Source organism: Jaculus jaculus, chromosome 19 (assembly GCF_020740685.1).
Source record: "Jaculus jaculus isolate mJacJac1 chromosome 19, mJacJac1.mat.Y.cur, whole genome shotgun sequence".
Taxonomy (NCBI): domain Eukaryota; kingdom Metazoa; phylum Chordata; class Mammalia; order Rodentia; family Dipodidae; genus Jaculus; species Jaculus jaculus.
The window spans coordinates 35667034-35680574 of record NC_059120.1 but is presented as its reverse complement, the minus strand read 5'-3'; the positions used below and the strand labels follow the sequence as shown (position 1 = coordinate 35680574).

The 13541-nt window shown below is 50.3% G+C and overlaps 1 protein-coding gene across 2 annotated transcripts in view; it reads right to left on the bottom strand.

The window, feature by feature from the left end:
• Nucleotides 1-6376: 6376 nt before the first annotated feature.
• Igsf3 (immunoglobulin superfamily member 3) overlaps nt 6377-13541 on the bottom strand; it is a 111630-nt gene continuing 104465 nt past the window's right edge. For both annotated transcript variants that reach the window (XM_045138882.1, XM_004667521.2), the window contains 2 exons: nt 10979-11458; nt 6377-9244 (listed from right to left, as the gene is read on the bottom strand). In XM_045138882.1, coding sequence (XP_044994817.1) covers nt 8994-9244; nt 10979-11458 — 731 coding nt within the window. In that variant the 3' untranslated portion in view covers nt 6377-8993. The remainder of the gene's footprint in view (nt 9245-10978; nt 11459-13541) is intronic.

Below are 13541 nucleotides of genomic sequence, written 5' to 3'. Positions count from 1 at the left end.
CCTGCCATGACCATTCTCTCGCTTTCTCTCTATCTGCCTCTTTCTCTGTCTGTTGCTATCAAATAAATAAATAAAAATTTAAAAAAAACAATCAGGTACGAGGGTTGCCATGAGTTCGAGGCCAGCCTCAGACTACATAGCAAATTCTAGGCCAGCTTAGGCTACAGCAAGATCCCACCTTGAAAAACCAAAACAAAGAACAAAAAAACCAAAACAAGTCAATGAAAGGAAAATGTTAGTGAATATGGTTCTCACATACAAGGAACTTAAATTCTGGTAGCTGGGGACATGGCTGGGGAGATAAAGGACCAGCCACAGTAGGATAAGGCAGGTGCTGTGAGAAGCACTGAGCAATAACAAAACTGTACCTGTTGTGTTTCCACTTCTTGCCTGGCACTGCCCAGGTCCTGCCCATGTCACTGCACTGATGCTACCAACATTGAACCCTGCCAGCTCTACCCTCAACACCCCCACCATAGCATTTCCATTTCTCACGTCCTGCACCGCCAGTTCAGCTCTCACGCATGTCCTACCCCTGTTGGAACTTCAGCCTCCCTGCATCTTCCCTGGGCCTCTACAACATGCTGTTAAATGCTCAAGCCATCACAACGTCACTCCACCGAGATACTCCAAAGCTTCCCAGTCTTTAAGACTTCCTAAAGACTCCAGTCTTTAAGAGACTCCCCCAAAAAAATACCTTATGGGAATGGCCCTACTTTCACAGCTTAATTTCCTGCTACTCCTCTCTCAATGGTTTCCTGGAAGGTATTTTGGGGCTCAGTGCCTCCCCGAGTCTTTGTCCCAGCTGTCCCCTCTCCCTGGCATACTTCTCACCTGGATGAGTCACAGCCCACTCCCTCAACTTCACTAGGTCTTGATTACTATTCAAGAGACACTGCAGACAACACTATGTAATACTAACCACAGAGAAAGAAAATGAACTACACCCACACAGCACACTATCAGCTGTTATGAAAGTGCAGTGATGACCTCTGTGAAGTGGTATTTTGTATACATGGCTAAGGGATTAAAAACAAGGAACAAGGAAATTCATATAGTACTGCCTTAATTAAGAAGGGCAGCTAGAAATAAAATGTATTTACAATTCTAAAATGCAATAGGAAAAATAAACCAGAAACAAGCCTTATCTGTTAGAGGAAAAGGAGAGTGTAGTGATGGGCTTATTGATGGAAGGGAATTATGATCATGTCATATTGTTTATGTTTATGAAGATTGTCAATAAGAAAGCTTAAGAATAAATAAATAAAATGAATTCAAGGGGGAAAATCCTAAGATTGACTAGAAACAGCAGCAAATGAATGCATCTCTATATCAAACTGAAACATGGTCACACGGAAGGAAACGATCCGAGGAACCTTGGATTACAGTAACTCTTCACGTCATCACAGGTTACATGCAGCAGTTACCTGCTCACTGCTGGGACAAAACACCCAACCAAGAGCTGTTTGTGGAAGGAAAGTATTTATTTCAGCTAACAGCTACAAGGGAAAGTCTCATCTTGGCGGGAAAAGCATACCAGAGTGGACAGCTGAGGCTCACATCTCAAGGCAGCAGGAAAGTACAGAAAGAGAGAGAAAGAGAGAGAGAGCGGCCTAGCTCTCCAGGCTAGATTATAAAATCCTAGGCCCATCCCAAGTGACACACATCCTCCAGCAAGTCTCCACCAGCTGGGGTTCAAGTACAAGGCTTAACCACAAACACATGAGGCCGTGGGGGACATTTCACATTCAAACCACCACACTGAAGAATGAAGAAACGCAAATGAATCATTAGCTATACTTTGGAAATTGATGGTTAGTAATGTTATTGGTGTAACAATTTCAAATGAACCTTGCTGTGTTTAGATCAACTGGAATACTATTTTGACTGTACTACAAATGGACTCCTAATGTGAGAGAAGGGCAATGCGGACAGGGAGCAGAGAGAGGAGAGCTGAGCATTAGTCTTGGAGGTGTCAGGGTAAACCCCATTTCTCAGCTCTGAAACATGACAGGGCTGAAAAGCAATGACTTCATCTGCCTTGAATACCCCCAGCATCCGAGTCATTGTTTTCAATGCCCTCCCCGCCTCGGGCGGCAAGGACAGCTAACGAGTGAGTCCAAGGCTGAGTGGGAAGATCCAAAATGAGTCCAGAAGAGCCTTCTAGTCCTGGAAGGAAGTACTTAAAGACCACATGGAGGTGGGGGTCCCTGAGCCTCAGAGTGGAAGATGAGGATGTTTCTGGACAGGTGGGCATGGTGTCCTTCCCTTGGCCCCGGTGAACACACAGGCTGGGAAGGCTTGGGCCCTGGGAGCGGTTTCCTCTGTACCTGCAGCTTCACAGCCTGTGGGGAGGGGATCTTGGGAAGGACATCTGTGGTGGTTTGATTCAGGTGTCCCTCATACACTTAACTTGGGTATTCTGAATGCTAGGTTCCAGCTGATAAAGATTTGGGAATTAACGCCTCCTGGAGGTAGTGTATTGCTGGGGGTGGGCTTATGGGTGTTAGAGCCAGTGTCCCCTTGCCAGTGATTGGCACACTCTCCAGTTACTGTTGTCCACCTTATGTTGGCCAGGGGGTGTTGTCCACCCTCTGCTCATGTCATCGTTTTCCCCTGCCATCATGGAGCTTCCCCTTGAGCCTGTAAGCCAAAATAACCCCCCACTTTTTTTCCCAAAAGCTGCTCTTGGTAGGGTGACTTCTGCCAGCAATGCAAACCTGAGGGAGCCTGTTTCAAGAAAATACTGCAGAATTGTGAAAGGAATGCATTCAACATCATCTTCTGGCCTCCACACGCATGCACTGGGCACACCCATCTGCACACATGAGCGCACACACACGCACACAAGAGTAAAGGCCCAGAATATACTGCACAGGCTGAAGCAGCTCAGGCAAACCAAGTTTTTCTTCCCGCCGTCATCTCCCTCGGTTACTAGACACATGAACATTCCTGCAAGAACTCACTCATATGTTCGTAAGTTAGCCATAGCCCCTCACATGACTTTGGTGTGGATGCATCAGAATGTGCACACCCTCCTCTATCACTCCTGCATGTCTCCCTGACGGAGTCTCTCCTTGAATCCAGAGCTGTGCTTTCAGGCTCGCTGGCCAGCAAGCCCCAGCGGTTTGCCTGTCTCACCTCCCACAGGACTGGTGTCGCGGGACGCGTGACCAAGCCTGGCTGTTCATGGGGGAGCTGGGGGCTGAGCTCAGGCCCTCGCGCTTGGACAGCAAGTGCTCTTTCCTGCTGAGCCGTCTCCTGGGAGTAAAGTCCTGCTCCGTGAAACCGGTCACCTGCAGCCCAGGAACCAGGCAGGTGTAGTAGGCCAGAAAGTGAGAAAGTCCTTCCTGACTGGGACCTGGGCTGCCAGAACATGGGCCACCTTAGGGAGGCAGGACGGGCCACACCTCCACCCGCAGGTCAGCTACTCGGCGTTTGTGAGCTGGGAAGAAACAGCCTGTAGCGAAGGATCAGTAGAAGCCAGGGCCTGTGTTAGGTGCACCATCTGGATGGGTTTTATTGGACTGATGTCTACTGTTACAGACGAGGAAACTGGCGTGGAGACAGTAAGTGGCTTGTCAAGAGACACAGTAAGGGGAAGAGCTGAGTGGGAGCCAGGCTAAGTTCAAAGCCCTTCCCACACAGGAACAGGCTGGGATGAACAGACTTTGGGGATGAGCTGCCAGACCCTAGTCAGGCTACAGAAAAGACTGCCATCACCTGGGGCTGGGGAAGAGCCCAGGTCATGGTTGGCACGCACTAGGTGAGGAGGGTTGCACCCTGGCCAGTGAGCAGTGCCAGCCCTCTCATTAAGAAGTGCCGTGTTTCCATCACGCATTTCTAGCCATGCTTATGTGCCCGGCCTAGCGGCCTTCATGAATAAATTGGGCCCGGGGAGACGGCCCTCGCAATGCATTCACAGCCAGCCAAGAAAGCTCCCTTGCCACGCTGGGAAAAGGGAAGGCCGGCCGGGTGTGTTTTCATCCCGCGACTGGTGGTGTGTGGCACGGCTTTACCTGCTTGTCGCCGAGGACAGTCATGGATGCGAAGGTGAGAAAGGACGGCCCGAGCCTAGAACTGCTCTTCGTAGCACGCCGCTCGCTGTTGCTGACTGTAGTCATGTCAAACCCTTGTAACTTCCCACCACACTCAGAAACCAGAGCATAGTGGGTAAGACGTAGCCCCAACCTGCATGGGCCCCAATCACCATTTTCACTGTACAAGTCATGGGGCGGGGTGATTTATGTACACACTACGAGGATTTTCACAAAGGGGTAATCTTATTTTTTCAAGGTAGCGTCTCACTCTAGCCCAGGTTGACCTGGAATTCACTCTGTAGTCTCAGAGTGGCCTCGAATTCATGGTGATCCTCCTATCTCTGCCTCCCGATTAAAGGGATTAAAGGAGCGCACCACCATGCCTGGCTTATTTCCCATTTGAAAATGTACTTCCTATAGAAAAAGAGCATTTGGATGAAAATTATGTAAAAATAATAGCCAAGACCTACATGGAACCATTGTGTGTACCTAACAAAGTTTATATATTCAACTTGTATGCAAAAAATAATATACAGTATCACTGTAGATACCTAAGGGGTAAACAGTCACATTTTCAACTCATGGCCAAGCTAGCAGCTGCTAGGAGGTGATGAGGATGCAGCAAAGGGGCTGGAGCTGGGAGCAGAGGAAAGCAGCTTTGGAGAGTACACACTGAAGGCAAGAGAGGAGAGGGAGAGAGAGGAGAGGAGAGGGAGGGAGAGGAGAGAGAAGAGAGGAGAGGAGAAGAGAGGAGAGGACCGGAGAGGACAGGAGAGGGAGAGAGGAGAGGAGAGGAGAGGGAGGGAGAGGAGAGGAGAGGAGAGGAGAGGGAGGGAGAGGAGAGGAGAGGAGAGGAGGGGAGGGGAGAGGAGGGGAGAGAGGAGAGGAGAGGAGAGGAGAGGAGAGGAGGGGAGGGGAGAGAGGAGAGGAGAGGAGAGGGAGAGGGAGGGAGAGGAGAGGAGAGGGAGAGGGAGGGAGAGGAGAGGAGAGAGAGAGGGAGGGAGGGAGAGAGAGGAGAGGAGAGGGAGAGGGAGGGAGAGAGAGGAGAGGAGAGGAGAGGGAGAGGGAGACGGAGGGAGAGGAGAGGAGAGGGAGAGGGAGGGAGAGGAGAGGAGAGGAGAGGGAGAGGGAGGGAGGGAGAGAGAGGAGAGGAGAGAGAGAGGGGAGGGGAGAGGAGAGGAGGGGAGGGGAGGGGAGAGAGAGGAGAGGAGAGAGAGAGGGGAGGGGAGAGGAGAGGAGGGGAGGGGAGGGGAGAGGGAGGGAGAGAGAGGAGAGGAGAGGGAGAGGGAGGGAGGGAGAGGAGAGGAGGGGTGAGGAGTGGAGAGGGGAGGAGAGGAGAGGGGAGGAGAGGGGAGGAGAGGAGAGGGGAGGAGAGGGGAGGAGAGGAGAGGAGAGGAAGGGGGAGGGGAGAGGAGAGAAGGGGAGGGGAGAGGCGAGGGGAGGGAGGGAGAGGAGAGGGAATGGGAGGGAGAGGAGAGGAGGGGAGGGGAGGGGAATGAGAGGCGAGGGGAGGGAGGGAGAGAGAGGAGAGGGAGAGGGAGGGAGAGGAGAGGAGGGGAGAGGAGAGGAGAGGAGGGGAATGAGAGGCGAGGGGAGGGAGGGAGAGAGAGGAGGGGAGAGAAGAGGAGGGGAGAGGAGGGGATGGGAATGAGAGGCGAGGGGAGGGAAGTACTCCCTTTTCTTTTGGCCCTCTGTTCGGCTCCTCTGAATGTTCTGCGAAGTTTAAGGAACCATGGGGGGAGTTCCAAAACGCACATATCACTTGGCCTCCATCAGCCTCACACGGACTAGTGTGCACCGTGGCCAGCCCCTCACAGCAGTGACAGGTGTATTTCTTGGGCTCATTATAAGGGACCACCCAGCTCCTGCCCTTACCCCACCCTGGAAAATGCTTGCTGACCCCCTTCCCAGACCTGGTGAACTTCATGGTTTGAAAAGGAGACAGCGGCTTTGCTGCAGAGGCCCTGGTGACCCGGAAAGCCGTCCGGTGTCTCTGCTCTGCTTTCCTCCTCACCCAAACTTCCCACCAGAGATGATGCCCACAACACACGCTGGCTTCAGCCTTTGACAGGACACAGGCAGTCACGAGATAGCTCAGCATATGGCAACAAAGTCTCTTGAGAAAGTGATTTTTTTTTTTAACCATTTGTAGAAAAATATAGTTCAGACTAGAGGCAGGGCATGCTCATAAAAGCTGCAACTCATGGACCTTGAGTCCAGTGAGCCACTACCCAGGGCAGAACTCCAGGGCACCCACCACAGCACATTTCACAGGGAAGGTGGCTGGAGAAGTGAGGGGAAGACAGGCATCAGACTCCAGAAAATGCAAGCAGCCATATTGTCAACATAATTTACTACAGGTCTCTGAAGTGTATATAAAAGTCTTAGTGCAACATGTTACAAATAGTTTTTCCTTTAAAAAACGAAACAAATCAATAGCTCTCTACATCATGCATGGGTAGTTTTCTTACCCTATCTCTTTTCTTCAACAATGAACGCAGAGAAACCATTGTTTGAAAAGAATATGAAAAGTTGCTACAGAAACACCCTGGTGAGAGGGCGTGAGCACGTCTGCGTCAGGGAGCGCCGGCACAGCGCAGGTTCTCATCAATGCAGCACTGTCCAGTACTAAGCCGTGAGTATCCAGCAGTTTTCCGCTCTGAGCAACAATGTGCAATAAGGTCTCGCAGCCACTGGAGGGCACCATCACCACTCATCTGGCACCACATTTCCATAGAAATGGCCACAGAAAAGTCCTGCGGTTTTTCATAGAAAGCTCAAAAAGCTCAATCTTTGATGGTATTCCCAGTCCCGCAGAAAATACACACAAAAAGCAACTGTTAAAATACTGGCTTCGGTTTCTTTCGTCCTGTCAAACATTCTGCAATTGCTCCACACGTGTATGTGCAACGCCTACTCTTTACTGCTGGGAACCAATTCGAACTGACGTCTTAATCCCGGCAGCCCTCCGGCATCTGTCTACTCAGACAGGAACAGTCAGTCTCTTGTTGACTCAGCCTAAAGATTTGGAGTCAGCACTTTCCCACTGGACGCCCACACCCCTGAAATGAAGAAATGGAGCAAAAGACATTCTTTCTTCATGGCTGGGTCAGTTCGGTACCTCTTCCATGTTGGTGCAGCTTAAGTGAGAATCAGCAGGGCAGGCACCAGAGGGATAAGGTGGTGCTGCCCACCTGCCATCTCGGAGAACCGGAGTGTGGGGAGGGGAGGGGGGGTGGGTCTGTGAGCCCCGCAGTAGAGCACGGCACCACTGAGCAGCCCACGCGCCCTGCGGACCTCTTGGAAAGATCTGCACCCACGGGGCTGGAGGGTGAGAGGGGGAGGGAAGTGGGGGAGGCTGTTCCACAGCCTCCCTTAGAATGTTTATTCTTAGGGCCTGTTTCCAAAGGAATTTCTCATTAGATTGCCTTTCAAGATTCCTAGTGGATTTTTCCAAATGGGGTCCATCTTGAGATTTATGAACTGAGTTCCAAAAAGGACGATGGCACATTTGGCCAGTGAAGTGCGGGGAAGCAGGACATAAAGGCTCCCTCGCAGAGCGAGCAAAGGTAACAGTCAGCAATGACGTCACTCTGTGGCAGCTAGGACCTGGCCAACGGAGCAGACACACTAAAACATAACCAAATAGCCTAAAATGACAAAAAGATCCAAGAAAGAGAAGGGGAACCCCACTCAATATATGTGCTGCATCCCAAGCCCAGGCCCTGCCTGGACCTTGCCAGGATGGTGAGGAAGAAGATGCCATGAGGTGTGGGCAGAGGTCAGTACCAATAAGGAAGACCCCAGTACTCAAGAAGGCTCGCTGGAAGGAGTTGCAAAACCTGCTCCCAGGGAGGCAGACATTCCTCCAGATGCTGCAGTGTCAGGATTTAGGAGCCACTGCCACACTATGCCAAGCTCAGCAAGGTGGCCCAGTGCCTCTACTGGGCAGGCAGAGTGACCACTGTGCTCGGCTCAGGGCACCTCTTCAGACTCACCACAAATTCCCCTTGAGAATTTGGCAAAGCACCCCCACAGAGAAGCCACCTGCCCCAGGCCTCTGAGACCGCTCCTGGCAACACCCAGCCTTCCTCGCCTTCTCTGCTCACTGGCTCATCATCAATAAGGGCTGGGAAACTGTGCGCTGCCTGGAGCTTCTGACCCACCCTCCAAGGTAGTTTCCTCATTTTCTGGCAAGGACAGAATAAAGCCTTTTTTTTTTTTTTGCCTCCCTGACAGGCTGGCTGAGCACCATCTACTCCTAATGGGGTTATGCAGGATTCTGCTTGCACATATGCAGTTCTTTGAAGCAGAATTCAATGCTTTCATCTTGACTACAAAGTCATTCCAACAACTCCAGCTGAGGGAAAAGATAAGATACAAATTGGGCCCACGCTACACACATTTTCCAAGTCTTGTTAAGAAAGTAAAAAAAAAAAAAAAAAAATGTTTGGGTATATTTTGATCTGCGGGTGGCATTTTCAAATGTGCAAAAACAAAATGTCTTGGAAGAGATTCCTTGTTACTATAAAGTCATTCTTCCTCTTGCCATCAGTTGTATATAAGAGAAACTTGTCCACAACATTACTGGATCTGGAAGGGGTAAAACAAAGGGACCTTAAAAGAGTACGTCACAAAGAATGAGAACCCTCGTCACATGGATCTGAGAATACTAGATATCGGTGACTAGATGTGGCACCTGAGGCTACTCGCTACATTACCAGAACCAAAAACTAGAAACCTAGGACGGCAGGATCACATTTGGGCGAATAGCTAACCAACCAAGACTGCCCCCTGGAGGCAGTCCATCTCTGTGACCAACTGGAGCTTCGAACGCTTCCAGGTCTGACAGATGCTGCGAGGCAGGTTCAGTGGCTGTCGTCACAGAGCAGGAGGCAGGGAGGGAGAGCCGCAGCTCCTCCAGGGCCGACGTCCACTGGGGTGCCGTCCTCCTTAATCGATGGCGCCCGGGTGGATGCTGAGTACAGGGGGCTCCAGACAAGTAGGGGAATAGTTGAGGTGCGGTTCTTTGATCCACAGCAGGGGCACCCCATTCTTGCCGTCAGAGTTCTTGCTGGAGTTCCGGCTTTTGAAGCGCACAAGTAGGATGGTGATGACGAGAATGCCGAAGATGGGGAAAGGGTAGAAGACGACGAAGTAGAAGAGCGCGTCGTTGGAGCAGATGAGTGACTGCAGGCTGGAGCCTGGCAGGGGGCAGGGGGACAAGAGGGCAGAGATGGTGAGCGCGGACTGCACATGAGAGTTCCCAAGGACCTCAGCTGCCCTGACAGAAGCTCCCTGCCTTTTCCAGTACCGGAAACTGGGCGGGGGACCCCTGGACTCTTCTCCTACCACCACCTCTTCCCATTCACAATTATAATGCTTCCTTTTCCACTGAGCTCCAGTATTTCTGCTTGAGAATCATACTGTAAAAGAAGCATTCATTGCTTGTGAACTCAACTGCGTCCAGCTCGGTAAAGAAGCTGACTGCAGCTCATGCTCGGCCTCCGTGTGCTCTGGTTTACACACCCCTCCACTTAGTTCCACTACAAACCTCCTGTCTGGGGAACCTAACATGCTCCCTTCCTGCCAGCTTCAGAGAGCAGTGGCACCAGAAATGACACCTGCTTCACATGATCACTTCAGATGCCACTGTGGGCCACTGGCAGAGCCCCGTGTGTATGGGAGCGCAGAGCACAGATGTAGCCATAGAGGAGCATGAAGCCAGGTGCCTGGACATCAGTCAGGCTGCTCAACTCATCAGACCTCGGCCTGGCCTGGCCTGTGGTGAGCCCCATCCTCCACAGAGCTTAATAATTGTAGGTGTCCACTGATAATGTGTGGCCTCCACACCTTCTCTTTTACTCTGGTTGCTGGGTTATGCAGTGGACCACAGCTCATGCTCGATGTAGGCTTTTTGTCTTTTTCCTTCCATTGCACAGCTAATGATCAGTATTATTAAGGAAAGTTAACACACTTTATACTTACTGGATTGCCACATACATTAAATTACTGACGGTCAACCACCTTCAACCTATAAAATCTCAATCTCATTTAATGCCATGTTAAGAGGAGGTGATTCAGGCTGAGAAAGAACTGAGTTACTCACAACCCCCAAGCAAAATGTGATAAAACGTTTTAACTGAAAAGATGAAATTCTAGCATTTTTTTTTTAAATTCTGGATTCTAGTCTAACGTTATTGAATCAAACACCATTTTCAGTCTGATACATTTTACATTTTGACCAAAAAAAAATCCAATCAAAAGAGTGCTTTGTTAGAACAAATTACCCAAACCAACAAATGTATCTTCCCGTCTCTGTTCGTGGTGAGCATCCCTCTACACAAAGAAACCATGCTGAAGTATGGACCGCTCTGCTGCTAGGACCGTGGCTTTCCTGGGGTACCAGGGCCTTTCTAGGCTGGTCTCTGCCAGCAGCCAAGCAAAATCCACCTAAACCCCCAAGGCAGCCTCCATACTACAAATGATGCAGAAATGTCGGTGGGGGGGGGGGGAATGACTGACAGTGAGGAGTCACTTCTCCCCTCCCCCAGTCTGGGACACTTGATAATTCACTGAAGAGAGACTGGGTTTGATATTCTAAGACGTAACAGAAGAACCCTGAATGATTATACTCACACAATGAATTCTTACAAGATAGTTGAGAAATGAAATGAAATCTTACTAAATAGACTCTTGTGGAGCATCAAGTTTATTATAAAAATTATTACCATGTTATCACTTTAACAGGAACCTCTATTTTTGCATGGCCAATCAAAGGTCAAGTACTTGGATCGGTATACCAAATTCTACGGCATCTCAAACTCTACCCACGAATGCCCACGACAGGCAGGAAATCTGATGAGTAACCGTAATCAAGCTCTGGATTTATTTCAACACAGCTAGAATGCCTTTCCTCTGTAACTGGAAAAACTTACTTGTGTCCAGAACCCGGATGACAATGGGGGCAGACTCCTCCTCAGTCAGCCGGTACCACTCCTTCTGGGGGCTGGGCAGCCACTCCTCCACGCGGCAGGAGTAGTTGCCGGTGTCCTGGGGGCTGGCCTGCAGCACGGTGAGCCGGTACAGCAGGGGCGAGAGCCTCTGGTAGCGCAGCCTGCCCTCCCACGGGCTGCCCTCTGGGCCAAAGACAGCGTCTGGGCCTACGCTCAGCAGCACCACTCGCTCGGCTGGGTCCTCGCTGTCCTCTTCCTCCTCCTCCTCCTCCTCCTCCTCTTCCTGTTCTTCACTGCCAAGGCTGCTCCTTTTCCCAACGCCATTAGTCCTGAGGGAATACCAGGCCACAGCAAAGCGGGAGTCCTGGCTTGAGCGAGACACGATGCTACAATCCAACTGGAAAGCTGCTTTCTCAGACACTGTGGCGTTAGGGACCACTGTGTCCACCTGGAGGGCGGCATCTGTGGAAGGACAAGGGATAAAGGAGACAAGGCTGATTTGCTCACAACTAAATGTCACTGCTGATAATATTAACTATACTAATGCCATGCCCTGGGATTCTGTACAGCTGCTAGAAACGCACAGAGGCAGTGAGCACTGTGTGCAGAGATGTGGGGCTACAAGGACAATTGCACACCAAACACTATTCTACACGCTGATGTCTGCAGAGAAAAGCATTTTATTGTGACAGCCACAGATCTATTTATACATATTTCAAAGATCTGTGGGAGAGTTTCTTAGAAGCAGCTCTGTCGAGAACCCAGGGAGGAAGGCACACTTTCACTGCAATGGTTGAAATGCTCCCCTCAAAATCCATGTCCACTCACTCAGAGCCTCAGAATGTGACCTCATTTGGAGACAGTCTTTGCAGACATCATACTTGGCTAAACCAAGGTCCGACTGGATTAGGGTAGGTACTCAATCCAGTAAATTGTGTCTCCGTCAAATTCACATGTTAAAGCCCTAATCCCCCATGTGACCGAATCTGGAGGTGAGGCTTTTAGGAGGTCACTGGGGTTACGTGAGGTCATAAATGGGCCTGAGCTCATACTACTGGTGGCCTTGTAAGCTGCAGATCTCTCTAGGAACTCGCACACAGGCCCAGGGAGCCCACCAGGAGGATGCAGCCATCTTCACGCCAGGACTTAGAGGTCTCACCAGAATCCCCCCACCCCCCAGGCCGGAACCCTGGCCTCGGAACACCAACACCGGAATCTAGACCAATGAGAATTCCTGCTGTTAAGCACTATGTACTTTTGTTATGGTAACCAAGCAGATTAAGATATAACTAGTGTCCCTGTAAGAACAGGACAGGACACACAGAGAGCAGAAAGCCAATAGGAAAGGAGAGACAGCTTGCAGAGACACAACTCTGTGCCCAGGGGTGTCTGGGCCACCACAGCCGAGAGGAAAGAGGGAGGTTCTTCCCTAGGACCTGCAGGGTGTTTGGCAGTGGTGACAGTGATGGCACGCTTACTCCAGACTGCTGATTTCTAGAACTGCGAGGGAAGAAGTTCTTGCATGCTACCACATTTGTGATAATTTGCTATAGCAACAGTACAAGATTAATATATCCATCCGAGAACTTGGGGATTTGAACTGTGTGCACAGTTCATTGCCTAAACCACAGTAAAGCCGAGGGGGTAAACATGCTGATCAAAGCATGAAGGTGAAGGGCCAACTGCCCTGGCCGGCCCCTCAGAGCAACGACTGCCCAAGAAGACACCAGGGGACAAAGCTCTCCCAGCGTAGGCAGGAAACACAGAGCAATGGCTGAGTGGTGACCCAGGCAGGTAAGTCACCGCTCACAGACACCACCAGGCAGGGTCTCATCTGGAAATTTGAATGTTTTTCCTTTTATCTCTGGCTTACTGTGATGGATGCCAAGGAAGGAACTCACTGCTTACGAAGTGTTTATGACAGACAATAGGGCTGGGTGCGGTGGCACTTGCCATTAATCCCAGCACTCGGGAGGCAGAGGTAGGAGGATCACCGTGAATTCGAGGCCACCCTGAGACTACAGAGTGAATTCCAAGTCAGCCTGCGTTAGAGCAAGAGCCTGCCTTGAAAAACCAAAAAAAAAAAAAAAAGTTTTTTTTATTTTTTATTTTTTTTTTTAGTATTTTATTTATTTGACACACAGAGAGAGAGAATGGGCATGCTAGGGCCTCCCGCCAATGTAAACAAACTCCAGATGCATGTGCCCCTTGTGCATCTGGCTAACATGGGTCCTGAGGAATCAAACCTGGGTCCTTTGGCTTTGCAGGCAAATGCCTTAATGGCTAAGCCATCCCTCCAGCCCAACAAAATGTTTATGAAAGACAATAAACGTAACATCTACAGTGAGCTTACCAAGTCAGATTCTACTGAATGGAAACTGAAACTGGTACTTTCCAACTTGTCTTAGGCTTTCAACAAAATGTTCAATGTTGCTTGAAGGTAAACCTAAAGCTGGGGTTCCTAAGCTTTTGTGGAGCCCTGCAGAGCCCCTCCACCTTCCTGGCCCACCCAGAATCCCAAGTATGCTCCAGGCATAGGGAAGTT